The 14,647-nt window shown below is 37.5% G+C and overlaps 1 protein-coding gene across 1 annotated transcript; it reads left to right on the top strand.

The window, feature by feature from the left end:
• The first annotated feature begins 3,162 nt into the window (after positions 1-3,162).
• LOC103416439 (uncharacterized) lies at positions 3,163-12,283 on the top strand. The gene is made up of 21 exons (XM_070826154.1): positions 3,163-3,738; positions 3,864-3,996; positions 5,130-5,266; positions 5,374-5,419; positions 6,375-6,587; positions 7,373-7,876; positions 7,960-8,094; positions 8,195-8,410; positions 8,484-8,573; positions 8,662-8,906; positions 9,013-9,101; positions 9,296-9,336; positions 9,571-9,601; positions 9,689-9,811; positions 9,895-10,112; positions 10,210-10,305; positions 10,411-10,523; positions 10,738-10,873; positions 10,977-11,081; positions 11,354-11,759; positions 11,870-12,283. Exons 1-20 carry the CDS (start codon positions 3,464-3,466, stop codon positions 11,552-11,554), a joined length of 3,147 nt encoding a protein of 1,048 aa, XP_070682255.1. The 5' UTR covers positions 3,163-3,463; the 3' UTR covers positions 11,555-11,759; positions 11,870-12,283.
• Positions 12,284-14,647: the final 2,364 nt, after the last annotated feature.

Raw genomic sequence — 14,647 nt, 5'->3', positions numbered from 1 at the left:
TTGTAGGCCATTGATGGACAAGATTTTTTTTTTTTTGGGAAATCGGTGATTAGGGATTTTTTTTGGAGAAATCTGGAGATCATGCAGCTTATGAAACTCTCTAGATAGATTAAAACTCACACAACTAAGAAGGGAAATAATTCATACCTGAGATAGAGTTTGAAAGAACTCAAGCTTTCTGCGTTAATGGTAGAGCACCCGATGGTGCATCGATGATACGTACAATGTCGTAGGTGGATTCCCCATGTCCCAAGGGTTCGAGGTTCAGATTTTTTAGGGTTGATTTGGTCAGCATCAAGAGAAATGGTGGGGGTTCCTTCTTGGAGCTTAGAGAGAGAAAGGTTGCAGATTATTGTTGAGGAGAGAGAGAGAGATAGAAGTGCAGAGAAAGAAAGAGAGAAGGAAAAAGGGGTCACGGGGTGAGGGACCGAAAGAGAGAAAATGGAGGTGAGTTAGGGTGAGTCAATGAAAATATCTAAATCAAAAAGTAATAAAATAATTAAAAAGTAGTAAAAAAATTATTTAGATTCTAAAAATAATTTAGTCCATGACTTAGTCCGATACTGCACCAAACACTTCACTATTCTTGTCCTACTTAGTCCATGCCAAAACAGTCCAGTTTAGTCCTTTAAGCTAGTCCAGTTCGAGATATTCCGATGCAACAAACGCACCCTTAGGGTCCTCCCAGTCCCACCCTTTTGAGCAATGATATATCATCCTTCTGATTTCTGAGCAATGATATATCATCTTGGGTGCAGACATACATGCAACAGCTGTTAAATTATCATTTGTTTCAGCGTGCTATATTACATGTTCTTATGGACTTATGTCTGACTTGGAATACTTAAACTAGATAGCTTAATTGTCCCCATTCATGGCTGGCAGATATACATAGCGATAGAGTTTTCTGTGTTTAATATGGATTTTGCTTTACTTGTACTCCTGCTTTTGGGATATCTTTTTATGCAGTGCCTATTAGTTTGGGTCGACGCTTTTGCTTTGATTTGCATGTGTTGGTGGTGTTTTTAATTGATAGTTGTTACAAGTGATTCTGAATAAAACTAATCATCAACAAAAATGGTGTTTGTGATACCATCGGTCTTTTTATGTTAAGAAAATTATGACGATAGTACATTGCCGGAAGGATCTTGTCAAGTTGCTGAACTCTTAGTCTTGGTTCCTTGGCCTTGTGCTTCTCATGTTTATGTGCTGACCTAAGCTTTTCTCAGTTGTTTCTCTAACCTAGCGCAGGGTGCAACTACATTCCCCTCTGGGTTCGTTTTCATCCCAAATATAGGCAGCTCACCAGCACCCACTGTCGATGGGGTTTTCCACTTGACTCCAGAAGTGTTTGCGTTAGGTTTTTCCTGCAACAGACATATTTATACACAGTATATTGCTGCTGCATAACTCAACCAACAAATTAATCGGACATCAATGGTATCTGTGCAGGCTCAATCACTCGCTTGACCCTAATTGCATTGAGAAGGAATCTTGTTTCCCAAGTAATTATGTATTAAGGGATGACATATCTCACATAAGACCACTATAAGAGCAATTCCACCCCTAAAAAAATATGCCAGCACCCAACCCATTTAATCCACTGATAGACCCCAATGAATAGTAATAGGCCAAATGCATCTCCACCCCTAAAACTAAATAGCCTAGTCAATTTTATTAAAATATTATTAATTTTTATTATAAAATAATAATTTGATTTTTAATTTGTGACTTATTCTTCCCTTCTTATTCTTCTCTCTGGACTCCCTTCTTCTTCTTCTTCTTCTTCCCACCTTTCCCACTTTTTTCCTTGATTTTCCAACTGTGCAGTCAAGCACAGTTTCACCAATTCCACGGATTTTGTAAGATTCTCTTCAAATCGCCAAAACCCATGTGAGATCAGCCAAGTTCGGCCCGACCCGAATTCAAAGACGGGAAAGATTGAAGCTTTCTAAAGGCGGAAAGAGATAAAGATAGAGAGGGAGGGTTTTGGATAAGGAAGCTCGAGTTGGGGTGGTGGTGGAAGGAAATCAGAGAGCTTTGAAGGTGAGGAGGATGACCGGATGAAGAAGCAAGGAGGAAGCATGGAGCCAAGAACTCGACGAAGACGCAAGGAGGAAGCACGGAGCCAAGAACTCGTATACTCGTTGACGATCATCACCATCGTCGTAGGTGGGTGGTCTGGCGAAGTCGATCAAGCAACATGAGGACGAGGCCGCGAGGATGATGACTAGACGAGGATGCAAGGAGGAAGACACGAATGGTCAAACGCCCTCCATGCCACGCTGGCATCAGATGGGCCGTCTCCTTCCTCTATCGATTCTGGGCCGGCCTATGGCCTGGCTTGGGCTAGGTACTAGCCTAAAGGGCTGGGGTGGAGCAAATTGAAAGGAAGCCGGTCCATTTTTTGGCCTAGGTGCCAGCCAAAGAGCAGCGGTGGAACTGCTCTAAGGGACTAGTGCAAATGCATAGGGCCCTTCAGGAGAGCGCACAAATGAAAAATCAATTTCAAATGATCCACCAGAGCTACATATTGATTTATATAATCCATGCTTCTGATCGTAATTAAAAAAATTTGTGAATCGACCAAAAATTATTTTGAGGCAAAAATCATTTTGCCTCTTACCATCAAGTTGGTTTAAAAATCTATTAAAACGGTTCATGTAGCATAAATATAACTTTGTTTTTTATGTACCTGGGGCAACAAGTCATACTTTATATTTTGCAATCTCGTCTTTTTTACTGTTGTTTTTGTGCCACATGTCCCAAAGAAAAATTCTCAGATTCTTAATTTTCTTATTTTGAGAATATTTTGAATTCAGACACTGACTATTATTAATTTTTCAATCAATTGTACTTATTAGGCACACATTTGAGGAACAATGGATCTTAGTAGTGGCAAATTTAGGTTTTGAATTTAAAGGGTCTCAATGTTAAATGTCTAAATTTTTCAAAGAAATAGAGCATGAAGTGTGCCAAAACAATTTCAATTTCTTTCTTGAGGCATTTCGTTGAACATTTGATGCGTTTGTTGTCGTCAACCGAATCATGTTACGCATATATCAATATATATCAACATATGCCGAAACAATTTAATAAGTGTTATTGAGAATCTGTCAAGTATTCTCAACATAACTTGATGAGCGAGGAAAAACAGACATTACATCAAAAATACCAACATTAGAAGGCCGCTCTTAATTTTAAGTGACCTGGGAAACGCTACTTGTCTGTCCAGCGTGTCCCCACAGCGTATAAAATGCCTTCACTCCAAAGCAAAGCGGCGGCGGCGGCGGCAGCAGAGAGTCCCTCCCCACAAAACCTTAAGAAAAAAAACCCTCGCACTACAACAAAAAGCAACGCCTCCATTTCCCCCTCTCTGGAAACTTGCCCCAACCGAAAGCACGAACGATACCAGAAACCCTAGATATACAGACAGAGCGAGAGAGAGACTAGAGCAAACGACATGTCGCAGTCACTGGAGCTCTTGCTGATACAATTCCTGATGCCGGACAACGACGCCCGGCGGCAGGCGGAGGACCAGATAAAGCGCTTGGCCAAGGACCCTCAGGTCGTTCCCGCGCTCGTACAGCACCTCCGCACCGCCAAGACGCCGAACGTGAGGCAATTAGCGGCAGTGCTTCTGAGGAAGAAGATCACCGGACACTGGGCCAAGCTCTCACCTCAAATTAAACACCTCGTTAAGCAGTCCCTCATTGAGAGCATCACAATGGAGCACAGGTCTGAATTTATCTCGATTGGATTGTTTTTTATTTTGGGTGATGCTTAATTGCTTGAGCTCCTGTGTGATTTATTTGCTTTGTATTTGAATTGGTTTGCTTATTGATTTCGTGGTGTTTATGCAGTCCGCCGGTGAGGCGAGCCAGTGCCAATGTGGTTAGTGTTGTCGCAAAATATGCAGTCCCGGCTGGAGAATGGCCGGATTTGTTGCCCTTTCTGTTTCAATGTAGTCAGAGTGCACAGGAGGAACATAGAGAGGTAATTTCCGTTGTGTTCTGAAAGAAGCTCTTTTATTTTTCCTTGTTGCGCTTGCTATATCGTTCCCCATGTTAACTGCTTTGCCCTCTATATAATTTTAATCCTGAAAGTTCGTGAATACTTGTGACATTACGCACAAGAGGAGGTGTAATGTTTGTTAAGCCAAAACCTTTGGTGCATTATTTGCAAAATTGAATACTTGTGACTTTACATGGTTGGGTTTTTTGGCTGTGTTATGGGTAATATGGGCGGAAAGAAGTAGCAGAGAGGAGTTATGGGAGAAAATTTGTTTATTGTCTTGGGGATTTTAAAGATCTTTTTTTTTCTAATTTATGGCACGGAATTTTGGGTGGTCAAGCATCAACACGGGCAAAAAATGAGTGTAACGGAGATGAGAATATTTCGGTAGATGTGTGGACACGCAGGAAAGGACAAGATTAAGAACGAGGATATCTGAGGTAAAGTAGGACTAGATATAATTGAAGATGAGATGAGAGAAAATCGGTTAAGGTGATTTGGACATGTGAACCGAAGACATGCTCCAGTTAGAAGATGTGATTATGAGACAGAGGCTCAGCTGCTGAGGGCAAAAGGGGTAAAGGAAGACCTAGGAAGACTTAGAAAGAGACTCTAAGAAAAGACATGGTCTTCTTGGAGCTAACAGAAGACTTGGCGCAAAACCGAGCGCAATGGTGTTCTAGGATTCATACAGCCAACCCCACTTAGTGGGATAAGGCTTATGGAGTTTTCGTAGCTGGTTTTTAGGCGGATTTCTTTTGTTGTTTCACTGATTTTTTTTTTTTTTTTTTTGGACTTTGTTTTTACTTTGTGGACATCTTGTCCACTTTTGTAATTTCATCGTCATTTGCATTGAAATTTCATTTCTTTCTCAAAAGTAAAAAAATTAAAAGTGGCAAAAGGATTTTCTAGGAAAAATTCTTGAAGCATGTTCAACCAAACTCTTTTGTGGGGGAGACTGTATTCTACAAAATATTGTTTACTGGAGACAAAAAAATTTTGGAATTGGGCATTCCACATCATTCAATAGTTAATGCACACTCTTGTTCATGCTGTTATGTAGTTCATATTCAATATACTGATTTATACGGTTGGTTTTGCTTTGTTGGAATAAGGTGGCGTTGATATTGTTCAGCTCTTTGACTGAAACAATAGGGAATACGTTTCGGCCACATTTCGCAGATTTGCAAGCTCTTCTTCTGAAATGCCTGCAGGATGAAACAAGCAACCGCGTCAGAGTTGCTGCGCTCAAGTAATGCTTAGTATTTATCTATTCATAGTTTTGATATTTTATGCTTCTTTTGCTAACAAGTGATTAGCTTGTATATTCTTAATTGAATCTTTTAATTATTATGCCAGGGCCGTAGGGTCTTTTCTGGAATTCACTCATGATGGGGTTGAAGTGGTGAGTTTGTATTAATATCATAAATAAAAGTAAAGTATCATGAATAAATTCTTTTATTAGCAATATGTTCTTCAGTATTGATTATCTGTTTCTGTTTTATCCTTAATACTTGGGTAAGTTGGATAACCTAAAATGATGTTGAAGATGTAAATTTCCCGTAAATTACTATGTGTTTACTATTCAGAATGATAGCACAATGCATTCTATTTAAAGAATGAAAGAAAAAGAAATTCAAGCACAAAGACCACTCAACAGATAAGGCTTTTGAAATATAAAGTAAAGCAACTATTGCATTATTTATAAGGTTCCATCACTGTAACAACAAGAGTTTCTATTTCTTGGTTGAGAAAAATAAACAAATAAATTCAGTCTTCTCTTGGTATGATGGAACATGCTCTTGATTGGTTTTGGTGAGAAAAATTTTGGTTTAGCGCATGTATTAATTTCTCTTACATTACACTCTACTGTTATGTATTTGACAGACACATCAGACCTATGGTTATTTTTCCTTTGATGTATTTTTTTTTTCTTCTAGTGGATATGTTCATATATATTCATTGGCTGTTACATCTTTAAGCATACGTAATGCTTCAATTTCATGGGATCTGATCATGGCTTGCTATGCGCTCTATGGTCGATGAAAAATAGCATTTCAGAATAAAATTTTCACAAGAGAAAATTACTCTCTCATCAAAACCACAGGTGATATTCAATTGTAAATTGGATTAATTTGAACACCAAGCAGTGACCATGCTAATCAAAGTTCTGAAATATACCAACATAATATCCCAAGTCTAATTGACCGAACATGACAATTTTATTCCAAGTAATCTTATGTCAAGCATGCCAAACAGGCATTTCGTTTTTAGTGTTATTTTGCATTTCTCCCAAATTTCTTACATTGTAACTAATTAGTTTATTTTTGTTGGCATTTATCTTATTCATACCAATCCAGGTGAAGTTTCGGGAATTTATACCTAGCATCTTAAATGTATCAAGACAATGCCTTGCAGCTGGCGAGGAGGATGTTGCTATTATTGCTTTTGAAATTTTTGATGAGTTGATTGAATCTCCCGCACCTCTTCTTGGTGAATCTGTTAAATCCATTGTGCAATTCTCTCTTGAAGTTTGTTCAACTCAAAGTTTAGAATCTAATACACGTCATCAGGTTAGTATAAGGGGTCAAAAGTTTCCTCACCTTTTCTCTATGAGCTCCCAGTCTTTGGTTGGGCTGATAAGTTTGGGACTGGACCTAACAGTTCTTATTTGAGACCCAATTTTTTTGCCACTTTCCTTTATATTTTGACCTTCAAGATATGAAAAAGAAATACTGAGACAACTGAAAACCATAGTAGCTCCCACCCGCTTGCTATTTCTCTTTCTCTCCTCTCTTTCCCCTCTCTCTGCAAACCGCGCAACTCTGCCCCTCACATATGATGCTAACTAGCTCTTGCAGATCCGGTTTACTGGATTTTGTGCTCTCTCTGTTGCTTGGGGTGCATAGTCCCGTCAGCTCTATCAGTTGTATGTGGGGATCTGTAGTGTTGTATTGTGAATTTGGGTTCTTGCAGCCAAGGGTTTTGACCCACGATCTGGGGGCCGGACTGATCGGATTTGATAGTTACATACAGAGAGGGTAGGAGAGAAGAGGGAAATGAAGAGAGAGAGAGAGAGAGGGAGGCAATTTTCTGGCAGCACAGCTGTTACAGACACCGACGGAAGGTGGAGCTGCTGTAGCTTTTGTGCTTCTCAGTTTTTCTTTTTTAAATTTTAAACGAGTGAAAAATGGAAAGGTGAAGTGGCAAAAAAAAAAAAAAAAACATAGTTGGGTCCATCGGTAAACTGTTGGGTCCCAATAAACTTGCCTGTAATTTTAACTTGTCTGCTTTGTAATAAACAAGGGCTCTCTGTCTGTGAATACTCCTCATCTTTGTTTTTGTTGTTGCTTCTCAGGCAATTCAGATAGTTTCATGGCTAGCAAAGTATAAATCCAATTCCCTCAAAAAGCATAAGCTGGTCATCCCTATTCTGCAAGTTATGTGCCCATTGCTTGCAGAATCAAATGATGAAGATAAGGATGATGATCTTGCTCCAGATCGAGCTGCTGCAGAAGTTATTGATACTATGGCTTTGAACATACCAAAGCATGTTTTCCACCCTGTCTTTGAATTTTCTTCTTTAAGCAGTAAAAATGCAAATCCAAAATATCGGGAAGCGTCTGTTACCGCTTTAGGTGTCATTTCAGAGGGTTGTTTGGAGATGATAAAAGATAAGTTGGATCCAGTTCTTCATATTGTCTTAGGCGCTCTGAGAGATCCTGAGGAAATGGTTAGGGGGGCTGCATCATTTGCATTGGGTCAGTTTGCAGAGCATTTGCAGCCGGAAATTGTTTCCCACTATCAAAGTGTACTTCCCTGCATTTTGATTGCCCTTGAGGATGCATCTGACGAAGTGAAGGTATGTTTGGTAGAAGGAAATTAGAAGATTGGTATAGTTTATTCATATGTATTTGATATGACTAAAACAATCTTTATGTGCAGGAGAAGTCATATTATGCTTTGGCAGCATTTTGTGACAACATGGGTGAGGAAATTCTTCCATTCCTTGATCCGTTGATGGGAAAACTACTGGGGGCCCTCCATAATAGCCCTCGTAATTTGCAGGAGACATGCATGGTATGGTGGTCTTCTTTGACCTAAAGATTTAAAGTAAATTATATATATATATTCAGTGAATGGTTCGGTTTTAAATTTAATGATTTGCATCATATTGCAGTCTGCGATTGGTTCGGTTGCATCTGCGGCAGAACAGGCATTCATTCCGTATGCTGAAAGGGTTTTGGAGTTGATGAAAAGTTTCTTGGTGCTTAGTAATGATGAGGATCTTCGTTCACGAGCAAGAGCTACTGAATTAGTTGGAATTGTTGCAATGTGTGTGGGGAGAACTAGGATGGAACCAATTTTACCCCCTTATATAGAAGCTGCAATTTCTGTAATTACATTTCCTCTTTCCTTTGATCATTTTGTCTCAATGATGTTAATTAACATGTCTAGTGTTATCACAGGGTTTTGGATTGGATTTCAGTGAACTTCGGGAGTATATTCATGGATTCTTTAGCAATGTGGCAGAAATTTTGGATGACAGCTTTATACAGGTATGGAAGGCTTTAGTTGGGTTACGCTTAATGTAATTGTTCACTTGTTGCCCGTTTTTCATGAGTTTTTCCCCTCTTTTGAAAACAGTATCTTCCTCATGTTGTACCCCTGGCGTTTTCTTCCTGCAATCTTGATGATGGAGCTGCAGTGGACATCGATGAGTCTGATGATGAAAATATTAATGGATTTGGTGGAGTTTCATCTGATGATGAAGCTCATGATGAGCCAAGAGTACGAAATATCAGCGTAAGAACAGGAGTTTTAGATGAAAAGGCAGCTGCAACTCAAGCTCTTGGCTTATTTGCACTACATACGAAGGCCTCATATGCACCGTATCCAACATCTAATTTTATTTGATTTTTAGGTTATATTCTAAGTTTATGGATATGCAATGTTAATCAATAAGATATTATTTTGGGATCTTTGACTTCTTTTAAGCTATTTGGAGGAATCATTTAAGATCCTAGTACGACACTCAGGGTATTTTCATGAAGATGTTCGGCTTCAGGCAATCATTTCTCTGAAACGTGAGTTCAAACTTATTGTCTGTATCTGCATGCTGTCTGTCAAAGTATACTTATTTTGAATTATATTGGAAATTTGGATGAGTTGGTGCTACAGGGATAATTTTTATTGAGTATAGTCTTGCTTTTCTGTAGATTTTATGATATTTAATATCACTTGTCCATTAACAACTATGTTTGGTTGATTTCAAATACAGATATTTTAACAGCAGCACAGGCAGTTTACCAGAATCATAATGTTAGTGGCCGTCATCTCTCTCTCTCTCTCTCTCTCCACATGCAAGTGTGCAGTGCATGTCATGATCCCTGTTATTTGGTTTTGCAAACTTGTTTGTCGCCTATTCATCTGTGTACTCTAATGTGCTTCTTGGAGCCTCCTCTTTGGTGCCACTTTGTTTATAGTTGAGATTATATTTGGAGTTAGTTGGTATCAAAATATGGTACTAAGTTTACTTGTGTTCTTGTTTTGCAGGAAGGACAAGCAAGGGCTAAGGAAATTCTGGGTAAGATTTACCTGAAAAACGGAAGATATATGTACCTGTTCGCATCCTGGTTTTCTGTTAACATTAAAATCAAACTTTTCACTGCAGATACTGTGATGAACACTTATATCAAGACTATGACTGAAGATGATGACAAGGAAGTTGTTGCTCAAGCTTGTATGAGCCTTGCTGATATCATCAAAGATTATGGATATATGGCTGTTGAGCCTTGTAAGTATAATTTATAGTTGGGTGTTGTCCTCTTTGTTGAAGCAATTTCTAAAGGCTGATAAAATGCTGTCATCCGATATCAGATGTACCACGGGTTGTTGATGCTACTTTGGTACTGCTTCGGGAGGAATCAGCTTGTCAGCAGACAGAATCTGATGATGAAATTGATGATGATGATGTTGTACATGATGAAGAACTTATGGATGCAGTTTCTGACCTTCTTCCTGCTTTTGCAAAGTCAATGGGTCCTCATTTTGCACCTATTTTTGCTACGCTATTTGAACCTTTAATGAAATTTGCGGTGGGTTGCATAAACATTATATCAAATTTAGTTGCAATACCTTGCTAGCGATTTCCTACGGTAGGTATTTTGCTAATTTAACTATTGTTGTATTCAGAGAGCATCGCGGCCACTGCAAGATCGGACAATGGTTGTTGCCTGCCTTGCTGAAGTTGCTCAAGACATGGGTGCTCCAATTGCTGGATATGTCGATGTAATTTTATCAAAATTTTTATACATTATTCTTTTATAAATTAAGGATGTACATTAAGTTCGAGAATACATTTAGCTAGTTTCTGAAATTTGTGTCTGATTTCAGAGGGTGATGCCCTTGGTAATCAAAGAACTAGCATCCTCAGACGCAACCAATAGAAGGAATGCTGCATTTTGTGTTGGAGAGCTGTGCAAAAATGGGGGTGAGGGGACGTTGAAGTATCCTTTTTTTTATGTTAAGACTTTTTAATGTCTTTTCCCTGTTCCTGATTTTTTCTTTGGAATTTTTGTGATCCTCTGATTCGTGTTCTGAGTTCAGGTATTACAGGATTTGTGATGAATCATCTTTAAAATTATGTTGTTTGTAGAAGTTAGTTTGGCATTGAAACCTAGAATGTGCCTTCCACTAGCTTGTTCTTTAATCAATTCCCAGATACTATGGTGATATATTGCGTGGACTTTACCCACTATTTGGGGAATCTGAGCCAGATGATGCTGTCAGGGATAACGCAGCTGGTGCAGTGGCAAGAATGATAATGGTGCATCCTGAATCTATCCCATTGAATCAGGTAAGTGTCCTGCTGACATTTTCTGCTTTAGTATTATCAGTTTTCCATCATTTTGGTTTCGTTTTGGTGAGCTTAAGTATATATCTCCTTGTTAAATTTGCAGGTACTTCCTGTTTTCTTGAAGGTTCTTCCACTAAAAGAAGATCGTGAAGAGTCCATGACGGTGTATAGTTGCGTCTCTACTCTTGTTTTATCATCTAATGCCCAGGTTAGTTCACAGCTCCATGATTTCAGTCTGAAACTTGTGTAGATTAAAATGATAAGATACATATCATTTATACACACACACACACATTTATAATATGTGTGTACGTATATCATACAAACTATGTGGGATCCCTCTATGGAAGCTCCCTGTGTATCGGGTAATCCTAGAAGGTGAACTTACTTGGTCTTTTCTGTTTTTCTTGTTTTCTTATCCTTTTTCTTTATGGAGTTGACCATAAGTTTTCTTACCCACTCATTCTATTTTCCAAGCAGATCCTTTCTCTAGTCCCAGATCTGGTTAATGTATTTGCTCAAGTTGTGGCATCACCAGTTGAAACTCCTGAAGTAAAAGCACAAATCGGAAGAGCTTTTGCTCACCTGATTTCACTCTATGGCCAACAAATGCAGCCCCTTTTGAGTAACCTCTCCCCTGCTTATGCAAATGCCCTAGCTGCATTTGTCCCGAAAAGCTGATTCGGGGTGAGCCAGTGACTTGCCTTCTCGTTGCATTTGCTCCAGGAAGCTGTTCGATTGGGCCTGTGGATTGTGATTCCTCACCAATAGTTTCTACCCGCCTTTTTTGCTGAGATTCTTTTCCAATTCAAAGACGGTGGTGTGTTGTTCCCAGGTTTTATAGATGGGTTGGCTGAAGTCTTGGAGGAGGACATCGTTCTATAAGGTAATGCCTGCGACCTAGGGTGAGAAAAGTAGCAAATGCCCTATGAGGCTTTGAAGCCTAATTTGCAAATTGCATTAACCTTCTGTACGTGTTTTTGTTCATTCTTACAGGTGATCCTCCTCCTATTACCACCTCCATTTTTCAAGGCTGGTGATACTGCTTTTTCTTCTTCTTCCTTATTTTCCTGTGGTATCTTTTTCCCCCCGAATCTTCTTTCCATTCTCCGGCCTGCTTGGAGCGTTCGTGTGCATTCTTTGATACTTTTATGTGCGTGATTTTATTATTTGTTTGAGTATCATGGTTGTCCGCTGTCGGGTTTCCATAGGTTTGAAAATTTCGCCTTTCCCCTCACAGAATTAGTGAAGATGATGCATACCCATAGTATATCGTCATGTGTAACGCAGCGTTGTCTATACGTTATTGCTTGCAGAATCAAATTGCCAACGGTAAAATTGGCGCTTTCGATTTTCAGCAGTTATAGTAACAAGGTTACTTTTGTGTTATTTAAGAAATGTGTTTTGATACGTACTAATTTTCAGTTGGGACTTGAGTATGGTTAATTTATGTTTTGGGGCATTTTGATATAGATGCCTCAAATTTGAATTTTTTTAATCAAACACTATAACTTTTAAACTTTTGATCAAACATTCTTCTACTAATTTTTAATTAAAAATTATGATTTTTATTGTATTTAATTAACTAACTAGTTCAGAAAATAATATCACAAATGTTCTAAAATCATCACAAACTTCCTATCTTATCTTATCATACTTCGTTCAAATTAATTTTTCTTATTCAAATAATTTGTTTTAAATTCTAAAAACACATAAACATCCTATTAACATACAATTATGAAATATAACATGCACATATATGAAATATAACGTACCAAACAGATATATTAAATATAACGTACCACGTTTTTGGTACGTTATATAAATTTAATCTGGGTATGTATTAGTATTTTGGTATGTTATAAAATCTTGCTTTTGGTACGTTATGCAATTCTTTATTTAGTATGTACCAAGTTATTAGTACGTTGTATTATCCATATTTTGGTACGTACAAAACTTATGGTACGTTATGTGTAAGTTGTGTAACCCAAAAAAAAAATAACTTTTCACATTAAAACATTGCGTCAACTCTTAATAATTAATTATTGGAATAAGGACTCATTTTAAATAAAAATAAAAATGTGAAAACTCTTAGTTCACGTTTCTACTATAAGTAGTTGTTAAAAAATTCAAATTTATTTTCAGTTGCATGAAATTAGGCAGTCTAGTCTACATCTCAATTTTAATTATAAACGAACTCTTGTTTTTTTATAATCTATATAAAATGTTGAGTTGGAAATTGGAAAAACTATATTTCATCCAATTAATCTTGAACCCCAGTAGATATAATTGAATCCTTAAATTGAGGAAGGGATGAGATTCCATAAAAATAGTAATAAATTAATGAATATTATTGAGTGCATTGTTTTTACATAGAAATGGATTTAAAAGAATTTATAAAATACTTAAATTAAGAATATACCTGGAATATAAAGTTTAATTAAAAGTAAAAGCACTTTAATCAAAAGTTGAAAAGTAACAGATGTTTAATTTAGAACAATCTAAAATGAGGCATCTAATTCTAATTAATCCATGGTTGGTAACTAGAGTCGATAGGAGCGACAACTAACCCATGTTGACCGAATCCGAAAGGGGAGTAATTTTTGCACGCCCCTCTAAATAGACTTATCGGAGAATTTTTTATAGTCAATTGGAAGGAAGCTAAGAGGATTAAGATAGTTGTGTTCAACTTTCATGTTTTTTCATGAAGTCAAATATTCCAGTTCTGCAAATCAATCCCGTAAAAGTTACATTCTCGGTAAAATTGTGCAACTATGAGAGAATGAAGATTTGAAGGCTTTTCTAATTTTTCAAGTGTCGTGCCTTATATGCCTAGACATAGAGCTATAAGTTTCCTATTTTTCAGAATTCCACATAAATGAAGCTGGAATGACCCCAAATCTAGCATGAAAGATGGATCACATGTTCTCCCAAGTCAAGAAGAATTCTTTCTTAGTTTGTGTCCAATATCGTTTTGGATTTTGTTTTTCTAGGAGAGCTTTTACCAGACCTTTTAGTGTTTTTTTAGTATAAATATATGTCCTATGATCTCTCTACATGTCACCATACACACAAATTTGTCCAAAAGAGAAAGGGGTGCTTAGGAGCACATCACCGTTGTTATTTCGAGTACTATTTGTTCTTTTTCATGACTTATTGTTATTAATTTGACTATGTGTAACTAAACCCTCTTGCTAGGCAATGATGAAACCCTAATATGATAATCTAGTTTTCTCATTTTGCCTGTCTTACGATTGCCTTTTAATATGGGATTCTTAATCACCGTGCTTATTATCTTGACGCTTAGCTACCATCAAAATTATCAATTGAGTTACTTGATGTAAATTAGACTAAATATTATAGCTAATTTGAGGCTTGCTTCTTGTGGTTAAGGGTTGTAATTCTTTTAGGGTAAACACCATATTCCTAGGGTTTGCATGAATTTCAAGGTTTTGCATGGTTTTCAAGGTTTTCACAAAACATAATGAGTTTTTGAACGTTCATAATTGTACTAAATGCCATAGACAAGTTTTTCCTTAACTTTTTAGAGGGTCATGGTTCGAATTTTCATGTTATTGTGTGGAATTTTTATGTTATTTTGTGGAAGCTTATGTATTTAATAAAAATAAACTAAAAAGATGATGGAGACGAGTTTTGAACCCAAATCCTAGGCCGCTGTAAAGAAGCAGTAATACCACTTGCGCTAAGACTCAAGTTTGTAATATTCTACACATGCTACTATATATATATATATATGTAAATGCATGCAAATTT

The sequence above is a fragment of the Malus domestica genome, chromosome 08 (genome assembly GCF_042453785.1).
Source record: "Malus domestica chromosome 08, GDT2T_hap1".
Classification (NCBI taxonomy): domain Eukaryota; kingdom Viridiplantae; phylum Streptophyta; class Magnoliopsida; order Rosales; family Rosaceae; genus Malus; species Malus domestica.
Note: the sequence above shows the minus strand (reverse complement) of the source record. Positions and strands in the feature narration are given on the sequence as shown.